This window comes from Aegilops tauschii, chromosome 6 (assembly GCF_002575655.3).
Source record: "Aegilops tauschii subsp. strangulata cultivar AL8/78 chromosome 6, Aet v6.0, whole genome shotgun sequence".
Taxonomy (NCBI): Eukaryota; Viridiplantae; Streptophyta; class Magnoliopsida; order Poales; family Poaceae; genus Aegilops; species Aegilops tauschii.
This window is the reverse complement of record NC_053040.3, coordinates 1,776,031-1,799,884: the sequence shown is the minus strand read 5'-3', so window position 1 is coordinate 1,799,884 and position 23,854 is coordinate 1,776,031. Positions and strand designations below refer to the sequence as shown.

The following is a 23,854-nucleotide window of genomic DNA, read 5'->3' as shown; positions in this document are numbered from 1 at the left end:
AGTTTTCCTGAATTTTGTTCTGAAACTTTACGCAATATACACAAAATCATATGCAACTGCAGTTTGTTCTGAAACTTTACGCTATATACACAAAATCATATGCAACTACAGAAGTTCCTGTCAATTGAAATGTAGATGTGATGGTAAAAGGCCACGAAAGAATGTAGTATATTTTAAATATTTCTAATTTGAATACAAAATGGTAAAACAAATATCTTGGGCAGTGGTTAGGACTTCACAAACCTCGACTGCTACAATATGTCAATTTTTCTCAAAGCTAACTTACATGAGAATAAATGTAAGCATCACTATTCCATACCGATTGTTCTCGTTCTTGTCTGCTCTAGATTATCTTACTTTTTTCCACATGCTCTACATATTGCAAAAAAAAACTGACGCTATTGCGCTGACGTTCGGTCAGACACGCGGCACAGTCCTGACCACACATCTTCTCATGGTGTGCTTAGCTAGCTGCGCTTGGACTGGACCGCGGTGGTGTGGCTGTGGACTGAGATCCACTCTCACTGTGTAGCTTCTCGAATCTCCCTGCCTATTCCCCACCTCCACCATTCCCCGTTCTCCCTTAGCTCATTTGTTCCTTGCATTGCCGGCTCAACGCCACCCCTCGCCGTGGCTCCTCCGTCTCCTCTCAGCCCGGAGTAGGAATTGAGTGGTCCTCGCCTGCGCAGCACGCCTCCGCGAGGTACGTGGTTCTCTCGAGGTGGAGGGTGGCTTAGAGAGGGAGAAGCCGGCGGACAGGGTCATGAGCTCGGAAGAATAGGAGGAAGAGAGACAGAGGAGAAGAAGCAATCGAGTGCTCCTCGCCTGCAAGCGAGGCCGCCAAAGCCAGAGGAGAAGAGGAAGCGGCAAGGTAGGGCGTGGTGGTGGCGGGATCTCCGACATGCTCACCATTGGGGAGTGGCGGCGGTCAGAGCTACCTAGGCGCGGCAAGTCCCCATGAGAGGTTCACGGTTCAGATTTCAGACCATTCACAAGCCGTGCAGGTACCTACCAACGTTTTTTATCGCGGGCTATTTGATTTAGCGACAGTGTTTTCCAGCAGCTACAGCCGCTATAGCGGGCTATAGCGGCAGGTAGACTGGGATTGGGATGTCATTGTGGTCACGGAGGCCTTGCTGCCTTGTCTCCTCGTCACTGCATCCGGCTTCCTGCGATGCAGCAGCCGGTCCACTGACCGCAGCTGGGAAAGAGTCGAGCAGCTGCCGCAGCCGCCGCGGGTGGGAGGGAGAGGAGGAAATGGACACGATTCTAGGTTTCCTGGGGGTGCAGCTCTCCCTATTGAGTAAATTTGGGCCAAACTCTATTTGGGCCTCTATTTGGGCCTCTACTCAGCCCATCCCAGCGAAACTACCGCGACCGCGAAGGCAAATCGCGCTGCGGCAGATTGCGTTTTTACAGGGATCGCGTCGCGGGGAGGCTTCAAGCCAGCGATTGCGCCGCGATAGCGCTCATTTCGCGCGCGATTCAAATCTTTGGTACCTACTCACCCAAATGCTACATCTCCTATAATGAGATGGTACTTCTATATAATGAGATAGCCACACCCCGTTTAGAGTGTCGAGCAGTTTCCCAAACCTACGTTTTACACTCAGAGGTATCTATGTTGCATTACTATTGTAATAACTAAATGCAGAACAAGTTGCAGAGAGTTTCAGAAATCAAGCCCATTCCCAAAAACTGTACATATGCAACCAATATTGCTTCATGCTTCATGTTCTAGAGAGTTTCAGAAGTCAGCTTATGACATGGAGGGCCAGCTCGTCAGTTCCACATGGCAAAAAAAGTGAACACCGTACGTAAACAGTTAAGTTGACCGTTATGACCGGGTGGGGCCAACATGTCAGCTTTCTCTTCTCTGTATCGTGAGTACTGCTGTCGCCGCTATTGCTGCTGTGTGTTGCTGCTGCTGCCTGCCACTGCTGAATGCTGCTGCCATCTCCGCCGCTGCTGAGTGCTGCTGCTGTCGCCGCTGCCGCTGCGTGCGGAAGGGACAGACACGGGCGCGGCGGTGGAGGCCAAGGAAGGGAGAGCTTGAGAGTTTCAGAAGTTCTTTTTCATTCCTATTTTTTCTAAGCGAAACGACACGATTCTATTTGTTTGTATTACGAAAATGTAGTACATCAGATGAGATCAAGAACACTAAATAAACAGATCCTTCATTCATTAATTACTAGTGATCAGGCAGTACAAACTAAAGTCGTCACCAACGCTCCCTCCTAGATACATACATAAAGATAGAATCTGCGAGTGCTTGGTTTCTGTCTTGAGGTAGTACACTCTGGCTGCTTGTTAACAGAGCATATACTTTCCATGTCCACAGACAGATAGAATTTAGAGCACAAGGAGCCTGCCCAAAATCTGATCATCAGAAAAATAAATCAGTTTGTCCAAAAGATAATCAGAAATCAAAGAGTAGAAAGCATCAGTACCATTAATGTGGTACAGGTACAAGATATGTAACTAGGAGGATGTGAATCTGGAGAGCATTTGTTTGTACAAGTACAACTAACTAGCATTGCTTTTGTGATCGTATGAGGAAAAAATTATGTAATTTAAAAACAACCCAATGTTGCAATAGCACTGTAACAGCAGGGCCAGACGAGAGATGGAGGCAGTCACGTTGTCGACCTCCTAGCAGCAGGGCCTGCGCTCTGGTGGACTGGACCGGTTGCTGGGCCAGATAAGCCAGGTTTCTTCTTTCCTTTTCCCTTTCTCTTGTGTTTTTGCTTTTTGGTTTTTATTTGAATCCTTGCCACTGATTTAAAATCAAACAAGATTCAAAACCAGTGCCAAACTTCTCTGAAATATATATATATATATATATATATATATATATATATATATATATATATATATATATATATATATATATATATATGTTGCCACAATGGATCTAGCCAAATGCACATAAATTATTTCAAGGCATTTTGGATTTATATTCTAATTATTATGAATACAAATCTAAACTCAAATAGAATATTTATTTAAATTCAAAGCCCAATTAATTCCTTGAAAATGTTCATTATTTTTGGATTGGATCAAAATCCTTGCCCAAATTAACGAGCGTCAATGAAGGAATTTATGGAATCATTAAATGCATTTTTAGTGTGCTTTTCCCTTTTATTTAATTTGCGGCTTTGGAAAATTCCCTCAATTCCAATTTCTTGAATTTAAACATGATGCATGATGATTCTAGATGCAACTATTTCCTGGCAATATTCTTTGGATGTGACACCTCCATGCTAGATCAGGATGCATGGCTGGCTGGAGGAGGCCGGGGAGGGATGGGGTTGCAAGGGAGAAACAAAGGGGTTTTGTGCAAAAGCCAATAGCGGAGTGGTGGCATTCTTTTTGTATAAGTGCTACCGCTAGCCTTGTGTGCGCTACATATATATCCGATGGTCGAAAGTGTGCTCGGACCCCTGCTCCTTCGTATCTCATGAAATAAATTCTATCCAAATTTCATCCGATTTGGTTTGGTAATACTTGGCTTCGTTTCCTTGTGATGTACAATAGATAGATTTCCAATCACGCTCGTTGCTCCGCCTCAATAACTAAATTCCCCCGAATCCTAGCCCGGCCCACCCCGTAGCAACCAAATCTTTCCTCTCCTCTGCGGCCGCCGCTGCGTTTCTAGGGTTTCCCCAATTCCAAATTCATCCGCCCCCCCGCCACCCCAATCCCAGATCCAGCAGTGATGGCGACCTCGGACACAGGCGAGAAGAAGATGATCATGCTCAAGTTGTCCGACGGCAAGGAGTTTGACGTGGAGGAGGTGGTCGCCATGGAGTCGCAGACCATCCGCCACATGATTGAGGATGACTGCGCTGACAAAGCCATCCCGATCCCCAACATCAACTCCAAGATCCTCTCCAAGGTCATCGAGTACTGCGACAAACATGTCCCGGCCAAGCCAGGCAACGTCGCCACTGGATCCCCCGGAGCCGCTGCATCTAACACCGTGTCTCCTGCCGCCCTAGCAGAGGACCTCAAGATCTGGGACGCAGAATTCATCAAGGTCAACCATGCCACCCTCTTCGACCTCATCCAGGTATTATATCCTTTGATTCGACCATTGTCTTTTTCTAGATCTACTTTTTCTTGATGTTCCCCTTCTGGCACTAGGATCTAGATTGGGCTTGCGCGTCTTGCTAATATTTGTATTAGATTGGACGGACTCCTTGTACAACCATCAAGGTAGATTCAATTCGATTCGAATGGACTAGATTAGGTTTAGATTATACATGATTGTGCTTTATTAGGGAAGTACACATTGGTCGGCCATACAAAATTCTAGTAAATAGGTTAGGACATCGTCTTGTGGTCTGATATGTTTCACTGACATGTGTATATCATTGTTATGCGTAACCTAGGAAGCTTTATTATGATCAGTGTGAACTTACTAGATGCACTATCGTTGTGCCAACAAATTGTATATTATTAACGTGCAGAAACATGAGACTACTCATAACAATATATGGTTTTTATGCTTTTCCTACATATATTAATGCTTCACTCTTGCACGATAGGTGACTTCATGTGTTGTTTCGTGTTTTATTGGCTTGTAACACATCTTAATGCAAGACAATCTATCTAATTATCCATGTTCTATAGCCATTATAGACTAATGCTTCTCTCTGACACCCTATGGTTCTTTTTGCCCCCTCAGGCAGCAAGTTACCTCAAGATCAAGGGGTTGTTGAACCAGACTTGCCAGATTGTTGCCGACATGATTAGGGGCAAAACTCTGGAGGAGATCCGTAATTTCTTCAACATCAAGAATGACTACTTGCCAGAGGAGGAGGAGAAGATCCGCAGGGAGAACCAGTGGGCATTTCAGTAGAGGAGAATCGAGATCGTGTTGAATGAATGCTTAGTATTCACCATCTCAACCTTTTAGATGCACTCTTTATGTTTTAATTGGTTGTAATTGTACTGGGGTCTATGAGGTGGTGTCAGTTAACATATTCAGTGTTTATGCTTGCGTGAACAATTTTTTTATTGTGGTCAGTGGTCATCACTTGTCAAACATCTTAGCATTTTCCTAAGCTTAATTTATCCATTCATCTAAAGCACTCATGTCAAGCAACATTTTCTCTCCAGCCAATCTGAATCCATAATTTAGTTGTTTAATAAGACAATATGCTTTATGTTTTATCTTCAAGGTAGATGACATGATGTTGCATAAACCATTTGAAACGGAACATACCCATAAATTTTTTATAAGAAGTTATTGATGGTACAAGGTAATATGGATGTCTCATATCATGGGAAGCCAGATGATAGACCGGCTTCAGGGCCAACCATGCAAAAGGGACATGATATTATCCTAGGGTGAGGAAGTCGATCTTCCAAAAGAATTTCTTAAAATCATGATGAAGAAACATGGAATTTATTAAAATCATGAGATTCACCCAATGGGTGCTATTCCATTATTTGAAATTCTTGCTAATACTGAGAATACTAAGAAATTGATTGTTCACAAAATAGAACCATGAGGAATCCAAAATAAAGCGGAGGCTAAAAGACAACCAAAGATAGAATAACCTCTCAATCATTGTTGAGGAAATCGTTAACTGGTAGTTGCTCGGTTGGCTCGCAAGTAAGGGATTAATAGGCTAATCGGCAAGTTAATCGGCCATTTAATCACTCAATTGGATGATATATCAGTTTGTCGGCTACTCGGTGACCCTATGAGTAGGGATTAATCGTCAAGTTAACTGGTTAATCGGATGAATCATTTTCAAATGATCACAATGATAAATCTCAAGTTTGTCAAATGTGTGGTTATATAAATATCATACCTATGATTCCCAACCCCTCAAACATATGGTCAAACCACACCACAAATTTACTAATAAGTCAAATAAGTTCATTGGGATAAATTGTAAAACTTGCAAATATACAACCAGAAAATATTCTAGTAAATGATTATTCTAAATTCTTCATCTGAAGGAGAACCAAAAATCTAGTGCAATAAAATGATGGTGAATTCCACTGCATTGATGATATGTTTGCGTAGTAAATGTATTTCAATAGTATCGAGACCTCAGTTAATCTCCAAATTACCCTAACATATTATTAGCCTATATTTGTGCTAGTAGATGTAGTAGGATGTCCAATATCGTATCGGTCGGATACAATATTTGATTCAATGTATGTTTCAGTTCATACTCAATATTGTTGCATACACAATGATTTTATAAATATTAATACATTACATATTAGGCTTGATAGCCTTAGCCATCCTGGTTTGGGGATGATTAGAAAATTGTTAAAAAGTCTGTTGGTCACAAGTTAACAAGTTGCAGAATTCCCAAAATCATCAGATTTTATGTGCACCGCATGTGCCATGGGGGAAGTTAGTTTTAAGGCACTCTCACCTTAGATTCTAAACGAGCTAGTCATTATTTCTTAAACACATTCTGAAGATATATGTGGATTACTTAACCATTATATGGGAGTATTTAGATACATGGTACTCATAGGAACATTTATAAAGTGATTTCATGTGTCTCTTATGACACAAATAACCATGATCTTAGCCAATAAATTTCTTAACTTATCAAAGTAGGACCAAATTCTCATGAACACAAGATAAACCCACTCGAATGGACAGCGTTGTTGAACTCATTTCACGAGCATTTTCTGATTGCATTCAATAATGTATGTACATACCCAGAATGTTTCAACCAAATTTCTTATCAAAGATAGTGAAATTAATTACATGACCAATCTTATAGAATTGTAAATTTACCAGCCTCTTGCTGGACACATACGGCCTTACACACTGTAAGTATGATTTAACCATACCAACTGCATGTCATACTACTTTCCCCTTGTACTAACTACATCGAAATCAACAATGTATTTCCCATCTGCAATAATTTGGTTACATACCGATATGACCACTCCAGCATACATCAATGGTGTCTCACAAAAAATTAGGGATCTATGTGAGGAATAACAATTTATTTGTCAATCAAAACTAATCATAGCCCGTATGCTGATTGCATCAGCAATAAGAAAATTTTCGGCATTAGCTAGGGGGAGATAAGTACCACAAAGAATGCCGAGAAATAAATTACAATGTTATTTGCATTCAATCCTTATATCCACGTACTCAACAAATTTGAAACAGAAGTTCAGAGAATCATATATTTGCAACACATTGCAAACCTACCACATACATTTACTGATGACAAGGTGTCACTAAATTCTATATTCCTGTAGTGAAGTGTCAGAAAGAGTGGAGGTACCTGATAAACCACTCTTCTCCCTAAATGAGAGCAAGAGGGGGAGAAATCTGACCATGATATATATATTCTCATATGCTTCCGCAAAAAAAGAGGAAACTAGATCCTCAACCAGTAAATGTAATCCAACATCAAGTTGAAAGACACATCATAGGATGCTCATCATCCAAAGCCCAGCATAAATGTGCACAATATTTTTTAGTGTTGGGACATCGAAACACCTTGACTCCATTATTCTAGAAATCACAAGGAGTTAAAAGGAATAAATACATTTCCAAAAATTTCATCGATTCCACAAGAATCAGATAACATAAAAGACTACATTTTTGTCGACATATATTTCTTCTAAAATTTGCTAAAAACTTTTGGGCCCTGAACCAAAATCCATGGTAGAGTGCATCTTGCACTCATATTGGTTCACATAAAAGGAAGCAAGTAATGAAGAATGTCAACCACTCAGAAAAAGAGTAGCATTTACTACATTAATATGTACTCCTAATAAGTATCTTCCATATGGAATACAAATAACTTTTCATTCATAAAAATTAAACATGAGGTGGCGAAAAAGCGAGGCTTGTAGCAAAAGGGTTCACGCAGAGACCCGACATCGATTATGATGTGACATACCCTCTTGGTATAAGTGGAATTATGTTTCGATACTCAATATCATTGGCAGTACAAAAGTATTATCCATGCAGTTCATGGATGCAGTGACTACGTACTCATATGGGTCATTCGTTTCGGAATCCTATACTAAAGTCACTGAAGGGCTTACAGTTCCGAATCCAAACACAAATCGGAACACTTTTGTGTAAAACTTCAGAAGTCAATCTATGGCTCGAAATAGTCGGAAATCATATGGTACTATCGTCTAAATGAGTACCTTATTCAAATAGACTACTGAAATAATGATGATTGTGTATGTGGTTAATAAAGGAATCAAAAAATTGATTTCCTTACAACACCTCAATGTATATCGATGATTTCGTCATCAATATCTATACGAGACCTAAAAATACATAAAATCCTCTCAGGACAGAACATTTGGATTCAACCGAATTTAGCTTAAGTTTACAACCTGAGCATTCTCACAAGAATACATATCAGTCTACATATAACCAAAACATATATGAGAAGTTCAATGTGAATATATCATACCAATAAAATACATGTTTGGTCATACTGCCTTGATAGGGTACAAATCCATTTATACCTAGGGTGATAGTGAAGTAATATCAGAACCCGAAGTTCTTTATCTCACTAATGCCAAAGCACTCATATAATTGCAAGCTAAGCCAGGCCTAACACTATATTTGCTAAGCTTGTTGAGACTGCAACCCCAACAAAAGGTATATGGTCCATATGAGGAATATCAACTTATATCTCAAGATCACAATAAATCTTGGAAAATTCCAGCAGGAAAATCAAGATATGACGATGATATGATATAATGATATTGGCTACTTATTAGATACTAACAATGCCATATCATTGACTGAATTTACTGGAATAGACTTCTTACGAAAGCCGTCTAAACAGACTTTAACAACTACTTCCACTTATCACTCTGACATAATTGATTTATAACATCATTGCAATATATGCATGGCTCAACAGAATTATTAACCACACTCAAAGTCATGTGGTTGAGATTCATTAGAGTCACATAACTTGATTTATCAAGATACTATCACTTGTGTTACTCAATACCTACAGGTTATGTGAAGAGCAATATCATAGAGCACATTGCTCGAAAATTCCATATCCTCACGAATTATAAAAAGTGAGGAAACAATTTGCAAACAAAATATTGTGAAAATCCAACAGATTATTCACAATGTCATGATCATGTCAATGGAATTTGTATGACACATCCTTCAGATTTCCAAAGTTCAGGGGGAGTAATCTCCCAAACTATAACCTATTAACAATCTTGAGATTGCATATATTGTACTCGTTTTCCCTTCACGAGTTTTCCCTAATGGTTTCTCATAAAAGGTTTTTAACGAGACAATATAAACACAAGTATCCATATATGTCATGTCATTTTCTCATTTTATTTTTCCCACTGGGTTTTGAAGGAGTTTTCACTGGCATATCAGATTGCACTCTTTTCCCTTATGAGTTTTCTCTCAAAGTTTCTCATAATGGTTTTTAATGAGGCAATATCTTCTCAAAGATCATATGTCATACTTTCTATTTTCCCTATTGGGATTTTTAAATGAAGTATTCAAGACATATTATTTGTTCTCTAAACTCATCAATGTGTTTTCTCCTTCTTCAAAGGTTTTTCTCACATGAGTTATCAATAGACAATATCATTATATGTTGCATCATCTTGTCCTTATTATTTTTTCCTCACTGGGTTTAAAGGAGTTTTAGCAACATATCTACACTATTCTCCTCACATTTTCACCCAGGATTTTTGGAGAAGACTTTCCCAAGACGAAGATGATGAATGTTCAAGGGAAATAGATACTAGGAGGAGTCCTTATCAAGATGATGTATATTCACAAAGACAAGCATTGATTAGGGGGAGTGTTAGGAATGAATTAATTAGGTTAATTAACTGTTAATCAGTGCTATGTCGGTGCCACTTTTGGTAACTGCCTCCATTTTGTAACCGCCTTGTAAACTGGGTATAAATACCTCAATCTTCAATCAATGAAGTAATTGTTCCATCATTCGCTCATGTCTCTCTTGTATTTTCTTTACAGTGTAGAAGCTTTTCGGCCAAATATGCGAGTGGAGAGCCGGATACGGTGCCGACCGAAGCTGGAATACGCGCTAGGTACGGATCACGAGGGAGAAGAACGGCCAAGCAAGCGGCCAGTCTGGTGGTCGACAACTATTATCATCTTTTCGGCTGCTATGTGGTCTTCTCAGCATGCGAGCAAAAGAGACACATCATGTGCTCGAGTACGTGGGCCTGGCCCAGCGAGCAAGAAAGGTGGCGCCACGCGAGAGGTTCCGATCGAGAGAACCAACACTTTCTTTTACTCTTGATATTTTTTCACATTCTTTTCTTTTTTTGGTCGGTTTTACATACTATTAAAATGTTCATTAATTTGAAAAAAGTTTTGAGAAGATGATAATGTATTTTAATAAATATTCCTGAATTGGAATATATATACTCGAATTCAAAACATGTTCAGAATTCAAAAACATTGTTTGTTAATTAAAAATGTTTCTTAATTCAATAAATGTTCACTGAGTAATTCAAAAAATGGTCCAACAATTTGAAAATGTTTGTTAATTCAAAGAAATCATGAAATCTTTGCAAATTTTAAAAAGTATGTGAATTTAAAAAATGTTCATGAATTTGATCTTTTTTTAACTGTAAAAATGTTCATGAATTCCAAGAAATATTCACAAATTAAGAATAATTTCTTGATAGGCAAAGGTTGTTCAAACATTTGAAAACAAAACTGGATGATTGAAAATATTCATATATTTAAAAGATGCTCAAAATTTTGTATTTTTATCATAAATTTGAAGAAAGTAGAAAAAGAGTAGATAAAATGAACAGAAAAAATAAAAATAAAAAACACGAAGAAAGCAGGTACAAATAAAAGCAGAAGGTTTGTTGACATTTGCAACACAGAAACTCATAATTATTGGTGTAACTGAAAAAAGACTAGACGGGTCCGAGGAACTAAAGACATAGAAGATGATTTATCGATGATCATTTGGCACTATTACACGGGTTGTCCAAAAAAATCCATATAAAATTACATTCAGGTGAAAACACAAAAAGTACCTTCCTTTTTTCCGTGTAACTACACCGACATACGGTACGTCTATGGAAATAGAACCTATTTAAAATTTAACGTTGTCCACTCCGTAACCTCTGCCAGCTTCACGACCTTGAACCCCCTCCACCGCACATGAAATTGACACTATGCCCATACCCTTGAATGTCTTCGCCCTTGCCACTGCACATTTAGGATCTTTGTCTGACTCCAACGTCCCATACTTGACTAAGAATAAAGGAAATGGTTTGACAGCATGTTACATAGCTATTGATCTTTAGCTAGCTACCTTTTCCATTTATACTGTGATTTTGCAGCTAGGTCATACCATTTTGGTCACCTGGTCATGCACATATCGTTTGGATTTGTACATCCCATTTTGTGATATTTTTGCATTTCACCTAACAGGCACCAATGACCTTCCCTCTTACATTTTCTCATGTAACAGTTCTGATTCGCTTCCCAGAGATCCTAAAGATTCGTCGAAGAATAAGTTCCCATCGTCTAATCCTCCTACTCAATCTGATCAAGATAAAGTCCAAGGAAATCAAGAGTGTTGAAGTCCATAAAGGTTCCGGAAAGAAAGGAAAAGTCGATAAAGGTTCTGGAAAGAACGGAAAAGTGAATAAAGGAAAGAAAGTCAATAAAGGTTCTGAAAGTGGATCTAGTGCTAGTAATTATGACGGTTCGATTCCTCCGCGTGGAGGAGGTGGCCCCAATGCTGGTGATTGGCTGGAGCGGCGATGACGGGGGCGGTGACGACGGCGACGGGCTGGGACGGGCGCGACGAAGACTCTGAAAATTTTCGTAAGTGTTGCTTATATAGGAGAGGCCTTTAGTACCGGTTGGAGCCACCAACCGATACTAAAGGTCAAATTTGCAGCCCGAGCGGCGGGAAGCGCACCCTCTTTAGTACCGGGTCGTGGCTCCACCCAGTACTAGAGACCCTCCTCGTTCCGCGGTGGCTTTGAATGGGTAGTTGGAGCCACGAACAGGTACTAAAGAGGGTGCACTCCCGTTCCGCGGTGCACAAAGTTTAGTCCCACCTCGCCGAGCGAAGGGCAGCCGCACTGGTTTATAAACCCAGCCGCGGCTGCTCCTTCGAGCTCCTCTCTAAAGCAGGCTTCTGGGCCTAACTTTTCCGCGTTACCCTGTGAGCCTACTGGGCCTTATGGGCCTGCATAAGCACGCCTAAGGCCGAGCAGGCCCACTGGGCAGCTCGCAAATAATTTTTTATATAATTTTTTTCTTTTCTGCTATATATATTTTCTTCTATTTATTTCTGAGTAGTTTTTTGATGTATTTAGAGTTTCTTTGTGAATATTTTTTATTTAGGTACACAAAATTTGAATAGTTTAAATTTGAATTATTTGAAGTTTGTGTGAATCACTAGTTTATGAATAACTTAACTTTAAAAATAGATTTTTCAGTGATTATTTTTGCTTATGTTTAATATTAGTGTCTTTTATCATTATATTCAAATTGGTAATATGTCTGGAGTTGTAATAAGTTATTAAAATTTTGAATTTTCGGTGTAACAGATGAGTTTTCGTCCGAAACCCTGATACTTCGAAAGAGATTGTCCAGTTTGTATACGAAGTGCATCCAGTTTTTACTCTGACCCTCTCTACTTTTTTGCACATGCTATGCGGGTGAAATGATGACACCGTGCCAAGTTTCAACCTTTTCAGAGTTCATTTGTAGTGCTTTTCAATTTCAGGGCTACTTAGCTCAAAACAAATCAGTAAATGCAATAAAAATAGCAAATTATGTCAGAAAGGGTTTAAAGTTGATGACGTGGCTTTGAATAGTGCATGCTGAACGCAAAAAAAAGTCCGGAGTTGTAATAAATTATTAAAATTTTGAATTGCAAGTGTAACAGATGAGTTTTCGTTCGAAACCCTGATACTTCGAAAGAGATTGTCCAGTTTGTACACGAAGTGCATCCAGTTTTTGTCGTAACCATCTCTACTTTTTGCACATGCTATGCGGGTGAAATGATGACACCATGCCAAGTTTCAACCTTTTCAGAGTTCATTTGTAGTGCTTTTCAATTTCAGGGCCATTTAACTCAAAACAAATCAGTAAATGCATTAAAAATAGCAAATTATGTCAGAAAGGGTTGAAAGTTGATGACGTGACTTTGAATGGTGCATGCTGAACGCAAAAAAGTCTGGAGTTGTAATAAGGTATTAAAATTTTGAATTGCCGGTGTAACAAATGAGTTTCGTCCGAAACCCTGATACTTTGAGAGAGATTGTCCAGTTTGTACACGAAGTGCATCCACTTTTTGCCGTGACCCTCTCTACTTTTTTGCACATTTTATGCGGACTAAATGATGACACCGTGCCAAGTTTCAACCTTTTCAGAGTTCATTTGTAGTGCTTTTCAATTTTAGGGCCATTTAGCTCAAAACAAATCAGTAAATGCATTAAAAATAGCAAATTATGTCAGAAAGGGTTGAAAGTTGATGAGGTGGCTTTGAATGGTGCATGCTGAACGCAAAAAATTCCGGAGTTGTAATAAGTTATAAAAAATTTGAAATGCCGCTGTAACAGATGAGTTTTCGTCCGAAACCCTGATACTTCGAAAGAGATTGTCCAGTTTGTACACGAAGTGCATCCAGTTTTTTCCGTGACCCTCTCTACTTTTTTGCACATGCTATGCGGGTGAAATGATGACACCATGCCAAGTTTCAACCTTTTCAGAGTTCATTTTGTAGTGCTTTTCAATTTCTGGGCCATTTAGCTCAAAACAAATCAGTAAATGCATTAAAAATAGCAAATTATGTCAGAAAGGGTTGAAAGTTGATGACGTGGCTTTGAATGGTGCATGCTGAACGCAAAAAAAGTCCAGAGTTGTAATAAGTTATTAAAAATTTTAATTGCCGGTGTAACAGATGAGTTTTTGTCCGAAGCCCTGATACTTCGAAAGAGATTGTCCAGTTTGTACACGAAGTGCATCCAGTTTTTGCCGTGACCCTCTCTACTTTTTTGCACATGCTATGCGGGTGAAATGATGACACCATGCCAAGTTTCAACCTTTTCAGAGTTCATTTTGTAGTGCTTTTCAATTTCAGGGCCATTTTGCTCAAAACAAATCAGTAAATGCATTAAAAATAGCAAATTATGTCAGAACGGTTGAAAGTTGATGAGGTGGCTTTGAATGGTGCATGCTGAACACAAAAAAGTCCGGAGTTGTAATAAGTTATTAAAATTTTGAATTGCCGGTGTAACAGATGAGTTTTCGTCCGAAACCCTGATACTTCGAAAGAGATTGTCTAGTTTGTACACGAAGTGCATCCAGTTTTTGCCGTGACCCTCTCTACTTTTTTGCACATGCTATGCGGGTGAAATGATGACACCGTGCCAAGTTTACCTTTTAAGAGTTCATTTGTAGTGTTTTTCAATTTCAGGGCCATTTAGCTCGAAATGAATCAGTAAATGCATTAAAAATAGCAAATTATGTCAGAAAGGGTTGAAAGTTGATGAGGTGGCTTTGAATGGTGCATGCTGAACGCAAAAAAGTCCGAATTTGTAATAAGTTATTGAAATTTTGAATTGCTGGTGTAACTGATGAGTTTTCGTCCGAAACACTGATACTTCGAAAGAGATTGTCCAGTTTGTACACGAAGTGCATCCAGTTTTTGCTGTGACCTTCTCTACTTTTTTGCACATGCTATGCGGTGAAATGATGACACCATGCCAAGTTTCAAACTTTTCAGAGTTCAGTTTGTAGTGCTTTTCAATTTCTGGGCCATTTAGCTCAAAACAAATCAGTAAATGCATTAAAAATAGCAAATTATGTCAGAAAGGGTTGAAAGTTGATGATGTGGCTTTGAATGGTGCATGTTGAACGCAAAAAAAGTCCGGAGTTGTAATAAGTTATTAAAAAATTTAGTTGCCGGTGTAACAGATGAGTTCTCGTCCGAAATCCTGATACTTCGAAAGAGATTGTCCAGTTTATACACGAAGTGCATCCAGTTTTTGCCATGACCCTCTCTACTTTTTTGCACATGCTATGCGGGTGAAATGATGACACCAAGCCAAGTTTCAACCTTTTCAGAGTTCATTTGTAGTGCTTTTCAATTTCAGGGCCATTTAGCTTAAAACAAATCAGTAAATGCATTAAAAATAGCAAATTATGTTAGAAAGGGTTGAAAGTTGATGACATGGCTTTGAATGGTGCATGCTGAACGCAAAAAAAGTCCGGAGTTGTAATAAGTTATTAAAATTTTGAATTGCCGGTGTAACAGATGAGTTTTCGTCTGAAACCCTGATACTTCGAAAGAGATTGTCCAGTTTGTACACGAAGTGCATCCAGTTTTTGTCGTGACCCTCTCTACTTTTTTGCACATGCTATGCGGTGAAATGATGATACCATGCCAAGTTTCAACCTTTCCAGATTTCATTTGTAGTGCTTTTCAATTTCAGGGCTAAGTCTCAACCTTTTCAGAGTTCATTTTGCACATGCTAAGTCAGCAGAGAGTGAGGGTCGGCCGACAGGGGAGGACCGGCACAGGGGGTTTGAGGGGCTAGACCGAGTGAGTGTGAGTGTGAGTGGAGAGAGGAGAGAGCGAGGGTGTAAACATGTAAAAATATACATAAAAAATACATTGATCATCAATAATCTTTTTGTGTACAATCTGAATTGTCAATATGAGTCCTCAACGGTTTAGAAACCGGTAAAGACTCATATTGCAGCCATAAATTCTACACATAAGTTCAATGAAGACCAAGTGCTTGTGATAGTTTGAGAAGTAACATATTTAAGGTGGTAAAAACCCTGTTAGGGGAGCGAGGTGGGACTAAAAACAGCCTGCCACAACCTCTTTAGTACCGGTTCATGCCAAGAACCGGTACTAAAGGGGTTGGTCGGGCCCCAGCCTAACAACAGCCAGCCACTACCTCTTTAGTACCGGTTTGTGGCATGAAACGGTACTAAAGGTTCGCCACGAACCGGTACTAATGAGCGCCGACGGCCTAGCCGTTGGAACCGGCACTAATGGTCACATTAGTGCCGGTTCAGTTGCAAACCGGGACTAATGTGCTTCACATTAGTCCCTTTTTCTACTAGTGTCTAAAGTGCATATTTGATAGTTTTGGAAGCCCTCACTCGTAATTACCCCACAAATCTTCATTTCCTGAAAATATAATGGAAAAAATAAAGAGAAATACGGAACCAACAACCCGGTTGCTAGGTTTTTCCGTGTATTATCACACGGAATGGGAAAAACAGAAAACAAAAGTACTACAAGGGGCAAACTATAAAACGTAAAAAACCAGAAATAGAAAAGGGAAAACCGGGAAAGAACCGCATTGGCTAGTTTTTGCCGTGGGGTCGCTCCGCGCACGACACTGGTCGCGCGGAGCGCTTCCGAACTGTTGCTCGCAGTGCTTCAAAGGAGCGCTCCTTAATATTTCGTTGATCTCATCTCCTTCGGCTTCTATTTCTACAACAATGGAAACATTATGGGCTTTCTACTTCCGCTAATATTTCCACTAGTGGTTGGGGCCCGCCATTGCGGGCCTCTTAAGATGAAGTTATGCGTGTATTTCCCCCTCTTAAAGAAAAACCCTCAATTCTATCTCAAAATTAAAAAGAAGACTTTCTCACAACACGTGAACATCACATCCATCGCAAAAAGAAAAAAGAAAAAGCCTAAAAACATTATTAAAATGAAAAAGAAACAAAAGTCTCACTTCCATCTTTCAAAAAAAAATTCTCAAAAGAAAAAAAGGTCTTAATTTCATCTTCCAAAAAAATCAAAAAGTTTCTTAATTTTATCTTCCACAAAAATCAAAAAGTTTTTTGCCACGGCCAACTAGCATGCACCACGTGGCCATGTTGGTTGGCCACCATTCTCCCGTAGCTTAATGTGTTTGATCTCTAAAGATTTCTGGGCCTTCTCGTCACTTATTTTTTCCAAGCTTGATCATAATTTCAGCCTAGAATTATGTGGGTTAATTTACACCGTAATAACTCGGTCCCACTTGATTAACAGTCCTTAATTTGTAATTAACATAGTAATTTGTAGGGAGTCGTAAATTAGTACAGATGTATAGATAGGTAGATAGATAGATATCAATGAAGAGACCGATTGAAACAATGACGGACAACGACATTTGACGCCCATTCCCTCTCGATACACGTCGAGCAGAGAATCACAGATATAGCGTTTCTCAACCCTTTCACATATATCAACTACATCGACCTCGGCCACATGTGCGTCCAGGGGCACCGCGAGTGGCTGGTACATCGTCGTTCTTCAGTGCCAGATAGATCGAGTCCAGTCACCAAGCACAAAGCGTTGGTTAGTTCATTGATTCATTGATGATTGACTGGTTTTTTGTTTGGTCCAACAGGTGGATGGATGTATCTGGGTCTGGGGATGCTGACCCACCCGCATCTGTGGCAATGGTAGCCATTTTTTGGGCAAGTTGACCTCGTGTGAGTAGAACATCCCGCTCACTTGTGTCCGTGATAGGTTTTTGTGACAAGGACAGCTAATTTCTGGGCACCCTCTTCTTCAGAATTTGTTCAATTTTCAGTATTTCTTTCTTATAAAAAAGGTCACATTAAGGATAAACAACCGATTGAAATCATCATCTCATGTGCTGTGTTTTGATTTTCGGTTTGAGCTTTTTTTCTCCCTAGGCCGAGATGGCCGAATTTCGGCCATTTTCAAATATTTCGGCTGAAATTTGACCAAAATTTGACTGCAATTTGACTTAAATTTGACCAAAATTTGCCAAATATTTCACCAGTGTGCACTCTAGAATATTTCACCAGTGTGCACTCTAGAATAGTTGTCCGCTTTGAGTTTTCATCCTCCCACCATGCTCCCTCTTACCCCCGAGCTTATGGCTTTGAATTTTCTCGAAAGGTGCTCCAAGTCTTTTCGGCAAGGAACACCACTACTTCGTTGTTTCTTAGGTATCTTGCTATTCACACTGATGTCTGAATTTTCTTATTTACGCTGGATGAGCACGTGCACTTATTTTCTTATTTACACTCCCATCTCCAAATTTAAGCAAAGATTAGCTATAAACTTAATCGACAATCCCTGCTTCCTTTAGGCAATTTCAGTTAGTATTGTCAAACAACATACTGATACGTACGTGACAAGGAGGCTGCCGCACCATATCTTAGGTAGTTGGTAGGTTGTTAGCTAGAGTTTATCTTCTCATTGTAATCTTATCTCTATCTAGCTTCCTCTCCAAGATGTAATTGTATCTCAACTGTATGAGCTATCAGGGAGGTGCCCCCCTGCCCATAAACACGTACGGCGTCCCCTCGAGTAGTGGTACGACGCTTTCCGCCATCGCACATGGTAATCAGAGCCTTTCTCTTCCACAACGTCTAAACCCTAAAACTCCATCCAGTGCAAACCATGTCGTCCTCCTCCGGTGCCTCCCAGGCTGGTCCCAACGGCCAAGTCACGGAGAGGCTCTCCCGCACCAACTACGTCCTCTGCCGCGCGCAGATCACGCCGCAGCCGAGGGGCGCGGGTGTCTTCAGCTACGTCGACGGCACTACACCGGAGGCGGCCAGGATCCTCCCCACCAAGGATAAAGATGGGAAGAAATCGACTGAGCCGAACCCTCTCTACCCCATCTGGGTGCGAGAGGACCAACAGGTGCTCGGGTACTTGTTGAACAACCTCACCAAGGAGGTGCTCGTGCAGGTGACTGCGATCAGCATGGCACGCGAGCTCTGGACGACGTTGTCGGGGATGTTCTCCTCGCAGTCGCTTAGTCGCGTCAACAACATCAGAACCTCCATGGTGAATGCCCAGAAGGGCAACAAGACCGTCGCCACCTACTTCGCTGAGATGCGCGGCTTCGCCGATGAGCTGGCCGCCGCCAGGAAGCCTCTCCAGGACGATGAACTCATCTCCTACATCCTGCAAGGCCTCGACATGGACTACCAGCCACTCGTCTCCGCCCTCGACGCCTGCATCACCCCGGTATCCCTCGATGAGCTTTTTGCAATGCTTAGTAACTTTGATCAGAGGGTGGCGCAGTACCAGGGATCGGGCGGCTTCAAGTCGTTGGCTAACGCCGCGACGCGTGGGGGCGGCGTCTACTCACGTCATCGTGGCCATCCCCGCTCCAAGGGCAAGCAGGGGAGTGACGGCAGCAACGGCAGGTCCAACTCCCGCAACGGACGATCAAACTCCACCAACACCAGGGACCACCGCTGCGGGTCTTCCAGGTCGTGCCCGGACGTGGTGCGTTGCAAGATCTGCGACAAGTCGGGCCACATGGCGAGGGACTGGTGGTACCGGTTCGATGAGGTTGAGGCCTCCTCTGAAGATGAAGAAAAGGTTGCTGCTGCTGCTGACGGCTCATACGGCGTCGATACCAATTGGTATCTTGACAGTGGCGCAACAAACCATCTCACCGGCGAACTAGGGAAGGTGACACTCAAGGGGAAATATCATGGCAAGGACCAGATCCACACCACAAGTGGTGCAGGTATGAGGATACGTCACATTGGTCATTCAGTTTTTCGTACCCCACGTCGACAATTTCATCTTATGAAAATTTTGCATGTCCCTAGCACCGACAAAAATCTTCTATCTGTCCATCGAATCACCCTTGATAATCATGTTTATATTGAATTTCATCCCTTCTTCTTTTTGATCAAGGATCAGGTCACGAGGAAAACTCTCTATCGAGGTAGATGTGTTCGAGGACTTTACCCATTGATTCCGGAGCTTCGAAGATACAATAAACAAGCTTGTGGTGTTATGAAGCTTTTAGCCACAAGATGGCACGGCCGTTTAGGGCATGCTTCCTTTTCCTTAGTTGATCGTTTACTTAAAAAGAATAAGCTCCCGTTTGTTGCTGAGCGCAATATTGAAACCATTTGTGATTCTTGTCAGAGAGCAAAAAGTCATCAACTTTCTTACACTGTTTCCACTAGTGTTTCTACTCAACCGTTGCAATTAATTTTTTCTGATGTGTGGGGTCCTGCCCCAAGCTCCGTTGGTAGACACACATACTACGTTAGCTTCATTGATGACTATAGCAAGTTTTCTTGGCTCTACCTTCTTAAAAAAGGTCAGAAGTGTTCCAAGTCTTTAAAAACTTCCAAGCTCTTGTTGAACGCCAGTTTGACAAAAAATTATTGTTGTCCAATCCGACTGGGGAGGGGAGTATGAAAAATTGAACTCCTTCCAAACGCTAGGGATTTCCCAGCATGTGTCATGCCCTCACGCTCACCAACAAAATGGGTCTGCGGAACGTAAGCATAGGCACATCGTTGAGGTTGGCCTTCCTCTCCTGGCTGGAGCTTCTATGTCCTTAAAATTTTGGGACGAAGCATTCCTCATTGTCGTACACATCATAAACATGCCTCCTAGTCGGGTCATCAATAATGAAACTCCCATAGAAAGGCTTCTCCAGACAAAACCAAATTATAAATCTCTTCATGTTTTTGGATGCGCTTGCTCGTGGAATCTCCGCACCTACAACAACCGCAAGCGTATGTTTCGCTCCAAACAGTGTACGTTTCTTGGGTATAGCGCTCAACATAAAGGTGTAAAATGCGGCACCTTACTTTGCAAAGAGATCCTTCTTCTGGTCGTGTCTACATCTCTAGAGATGTTGTTTTTGATGAGACAAAGTTTCCTTTCGCTGATCTACACCCTAATGCGGCACCTTACTTTGCAAAGAGATCCTTCTTCTTCCACCTCACCTCTCCGGTCAGGATCAAGGGGGACACGATAACTGTGATGATCATTTGTTGACTAATCCTCCTAACCATATGCATGAGCCTTGTGATGACACAGGAGATCATAGTGGTGAAAACAGCGAAAAAAACAGTGAAAACGGTGAAGAAAACGGTGCAACACTGTGCCCATATCATATGTGTCACGGCGGAGGGAGAAAATCCGCCTCGGGATCCGGTGCTCCAGCAGCGGCAGGTGGATCCGCCTCGGGATCCGGTGCTCCAGCAGCGGCAGGAGGATCTGCCTCGGGATCCGGCACGTCAGCAGCGACAGCGCCCGGTGCTGCGTCAGGCGCGCCAGAGGCGCCCGTCTCCGCGTCGGCCACACGGCCAGCTGTGATTGGCAGTGGCGGCTTCACCAGCCCGCGCGAATAAGAAGCTACCACGCGCCAGGTTGCCGCTGGCCCAATCGGCTCGCGGTTCGGGAGCCAGCCGGCTGTCTACAAGCGGCGTGATGCGGTGCGACCGGCTGGCGCGGGACCAGATGCAGCAGGCGCAGGATCCTGTCGGCCCGTGTCGGTGGGTCAGATGGGATCTTCTGCGCCGGCTTCCCCTCTCGCACAACAGCCGCCTGTCACAGAAGATCAGCCAGTAGCGGACCCTGCCAAAACTGCTGGTGCAGGCGGATCAGCCTCGGATCGGGTGCAGATTCCGGTTCCTGATTCACCCATGGGATCCTCTGTGGCGCAAAACAATACTGTTGCACAGCAGCGCCGTACACGACTACAATCAGGGGTAAATAAGCCAGTTAATTACAAGCACATAACCAAATACGGTATGATCTGTTCTACAGGTGAGCCCAACACACTTGAGGAGGCCCTTGGTGATGAGAAGTGGAGAAAGGCAATATATGAGGAATATGTGGCACTACAGAAAAATAAAACATGGCATTTGGTTCCTCCAAGACAAGGTAAAAATCTTATTGACTGCAACTGGGTTTTTAGGATCAAAAGGAAGTCTGATGGAACAGTTGATCGTTACAAGGCAAGGCTAGTTGCTAAAGGCTTTAAACAACGGTATGGCATAGACTATGAGGGCACCTTTAGTCTAGTTGTAAAAGCTGCCACCATCCGTCTTGTTTTGTCTATTGCTATTTCCAGAGGATGGAGTCTTCGATAGTTAGACGTACAGAACGCGTTTTTTCATGGTGTTCTGGAAGAGGAGGTTTACATGAAACAACCTCCTGGGTTTGAAAACAAACATGCACCCTCTCATGTATGCAAGCTTGATAAAGCATTGTATGGATTGAAACAGGCTCCTAGGGCATGGTATTCTCGTCTCAGTAAAAAGATGCAGATGCTTGGCTTTGTTCCTTCAAAGTCTGACACGTCATTGTTTATTTACAATAAGTCCCATACATCAATATTTCTTCTTATATATGTTGATGATATCATTGTCACAAGTTCATCTGATGAGGTAATAACATGACTGTTGAAGGACTTAAGCACCGAGTTTGCCCTAAAGGACCTTGGAGATTTGCACTATTTCCTAGGGATTGAAGTAAACAAGCACAAGGGTGGACTTCATCTCTCCCAGGAAAAATATGCAAATGATTTGGTAAGAAAAGCTGGGTTGCAAGGTTGTAAACCTACCACTACTCCTTTGTCTAATACAGAAAAATTGTCTCTCACAGAAGGAACACTTTTGAGTTGAGAAGACAACACAAGGTACAGAAGTCTTGTGGGTGCACTTCAATATTTGACACTCACACGACCTGATATTTCTTTTGCTGTCAACAAAGTGTGTCAATTCCTTCATGCGCCAACCATAGTTCATTTGACTGCCGCAAACGTATAGTCAGATATGTGAAAGATACTATGAGCATTGGTCTTAATTTTAGCAAGTCATCTTCCACTCTTGTTAGTGCCTTCTCTGACTCAGATTGGGCAGGATGTTTGGATGATAGACGCTCTACTGGTGGCTTTGTAGTATTTCTTTGACCTAATTTGATCTCTTGGTGTGCCAGAAAGCAAGCTACTGTTTCCAGGTCCAGTACAGTGGCAGAGTACAAGGCACTGGCCAATGCTATGGCAGGAATTATATGGGTACAATCCATTCTTCAGGAGCTTGGTGTGAAATCTACTCAAGCTCCATGTCTGTGGTGTGATAACTTGGGTGCAACTTATCTCTCAGCAAATCCAGTCTTTCATGCAAGAACAAAACATATTGAGATAGACTTTCATTTTGTCAGAGAGAGAGTTGCTAATAAGCTCCTAGACATTCGGTTCATACATTCCAAGGACCAGATTGCAGATGGGTTTACAAAAGCCTTGCACATACGAAGCTTTGAGAACTTCAAGTATAATCTCAACTTGATGAAGTTGTGATTAAGGGTGGGTGTCAAACAACATATTGATACGTACGTGACAAGGAGGCTGCCGCACCATATCTTATGTACTTGGTAGGTTGTTAGCTAGAGTTTATCTTCTCATTGTAATCTTATCTCTATCTAGCTTCCTCTCCAAGATGTAATCGTATCTCAACTGTATGCGCTATTAGGGAGGTGCGCCCCTGCCTATAAACATGTACGGCGTCCCCTCGAGTAGAGGTACCACGCTTTCCGCCATCGCACAAGTATGATTTGCAAAGAAGGATAGAGCTGGAAATTCTTCGAGCCATCCTATTAGTCCTTCAGTCTCATGTTTCATTTCTCACAGCTAGGCTGACTATACAAGTTTAACCTTTACAATTACGTTGTATTTTTGCCACATGCAGGACAGTGTTAAACACATGCAAGAATCTCATGAACTACTCTGCCTTTCTTCCTAAAATTAGTTGTATTGTTGCTTAAATCATGGATTAGTGATCACTAGGTTGATCAACTTCAATTGTGGTCACCCACAAAAAATAACCTCAATTGTAGTCAAGAACACTCTCAAATCACAACTGCATGTATCTGCATGAATATAAAATGTCTCCCTTGGGTAGTTTATACTCTTAATTTAGAAGAGATACTTTTGGAGTATCTGCATAAAAAGTATTTCTTTTGAATTACTTATTTTGGACAGAATGTATCCAAAAGAGTATCCTATTTTTTATCATTTTTAAGCAACAAATTATTACGCCGAAGTCAGAAGGCCACAAGGC

At 41.5% G+C, this 23,854-nt stretch overlaps 2 protein-coding genes across 2 annotated transcripts; both read left to right on the top strand.

Moving 5' to 3' along the window:
- Positions 1-2,887: 2,887 nt before the first annotated feature.
- On the top strand, positions 2,888-5,014 carry LOC109778923 (SKP1-like protein 1). The gene is made up of 2 exons (XM_020337507.4): positions 2,888-4,072; positions 4,691-5,014. Exons 1-2 carry the CDS (start codon positions 3,719-3,721, stop codon positions 4,862-4,864), a joined length of 528 nt encoding a protein of 175 aa, XP_020193096.1. The 5' UTR covers positions 2,888-3,718; the 3' UTR covers positions 4,865-5,014.
- Positions 5,015-18,422: 13,408 nt separating this feature from the next.
- LOC141025408 (uncharacterized) lies at positions 18,423-21,886 on the top strand. The gene is made up of 2 exons (XM_073500682.1): positions 18,423-19,509; positions 21,561-21,886. Exons 1-2 carry the CDS (start codon positions 18,423-18,425, stop codon positions 21,884-21,886), a joined length of 1,413 nt encoding a protein of 470 aa, XP_073356783.1.
- Positions 21,887-23,854: the final 1,968 nt, after the last annotated feature.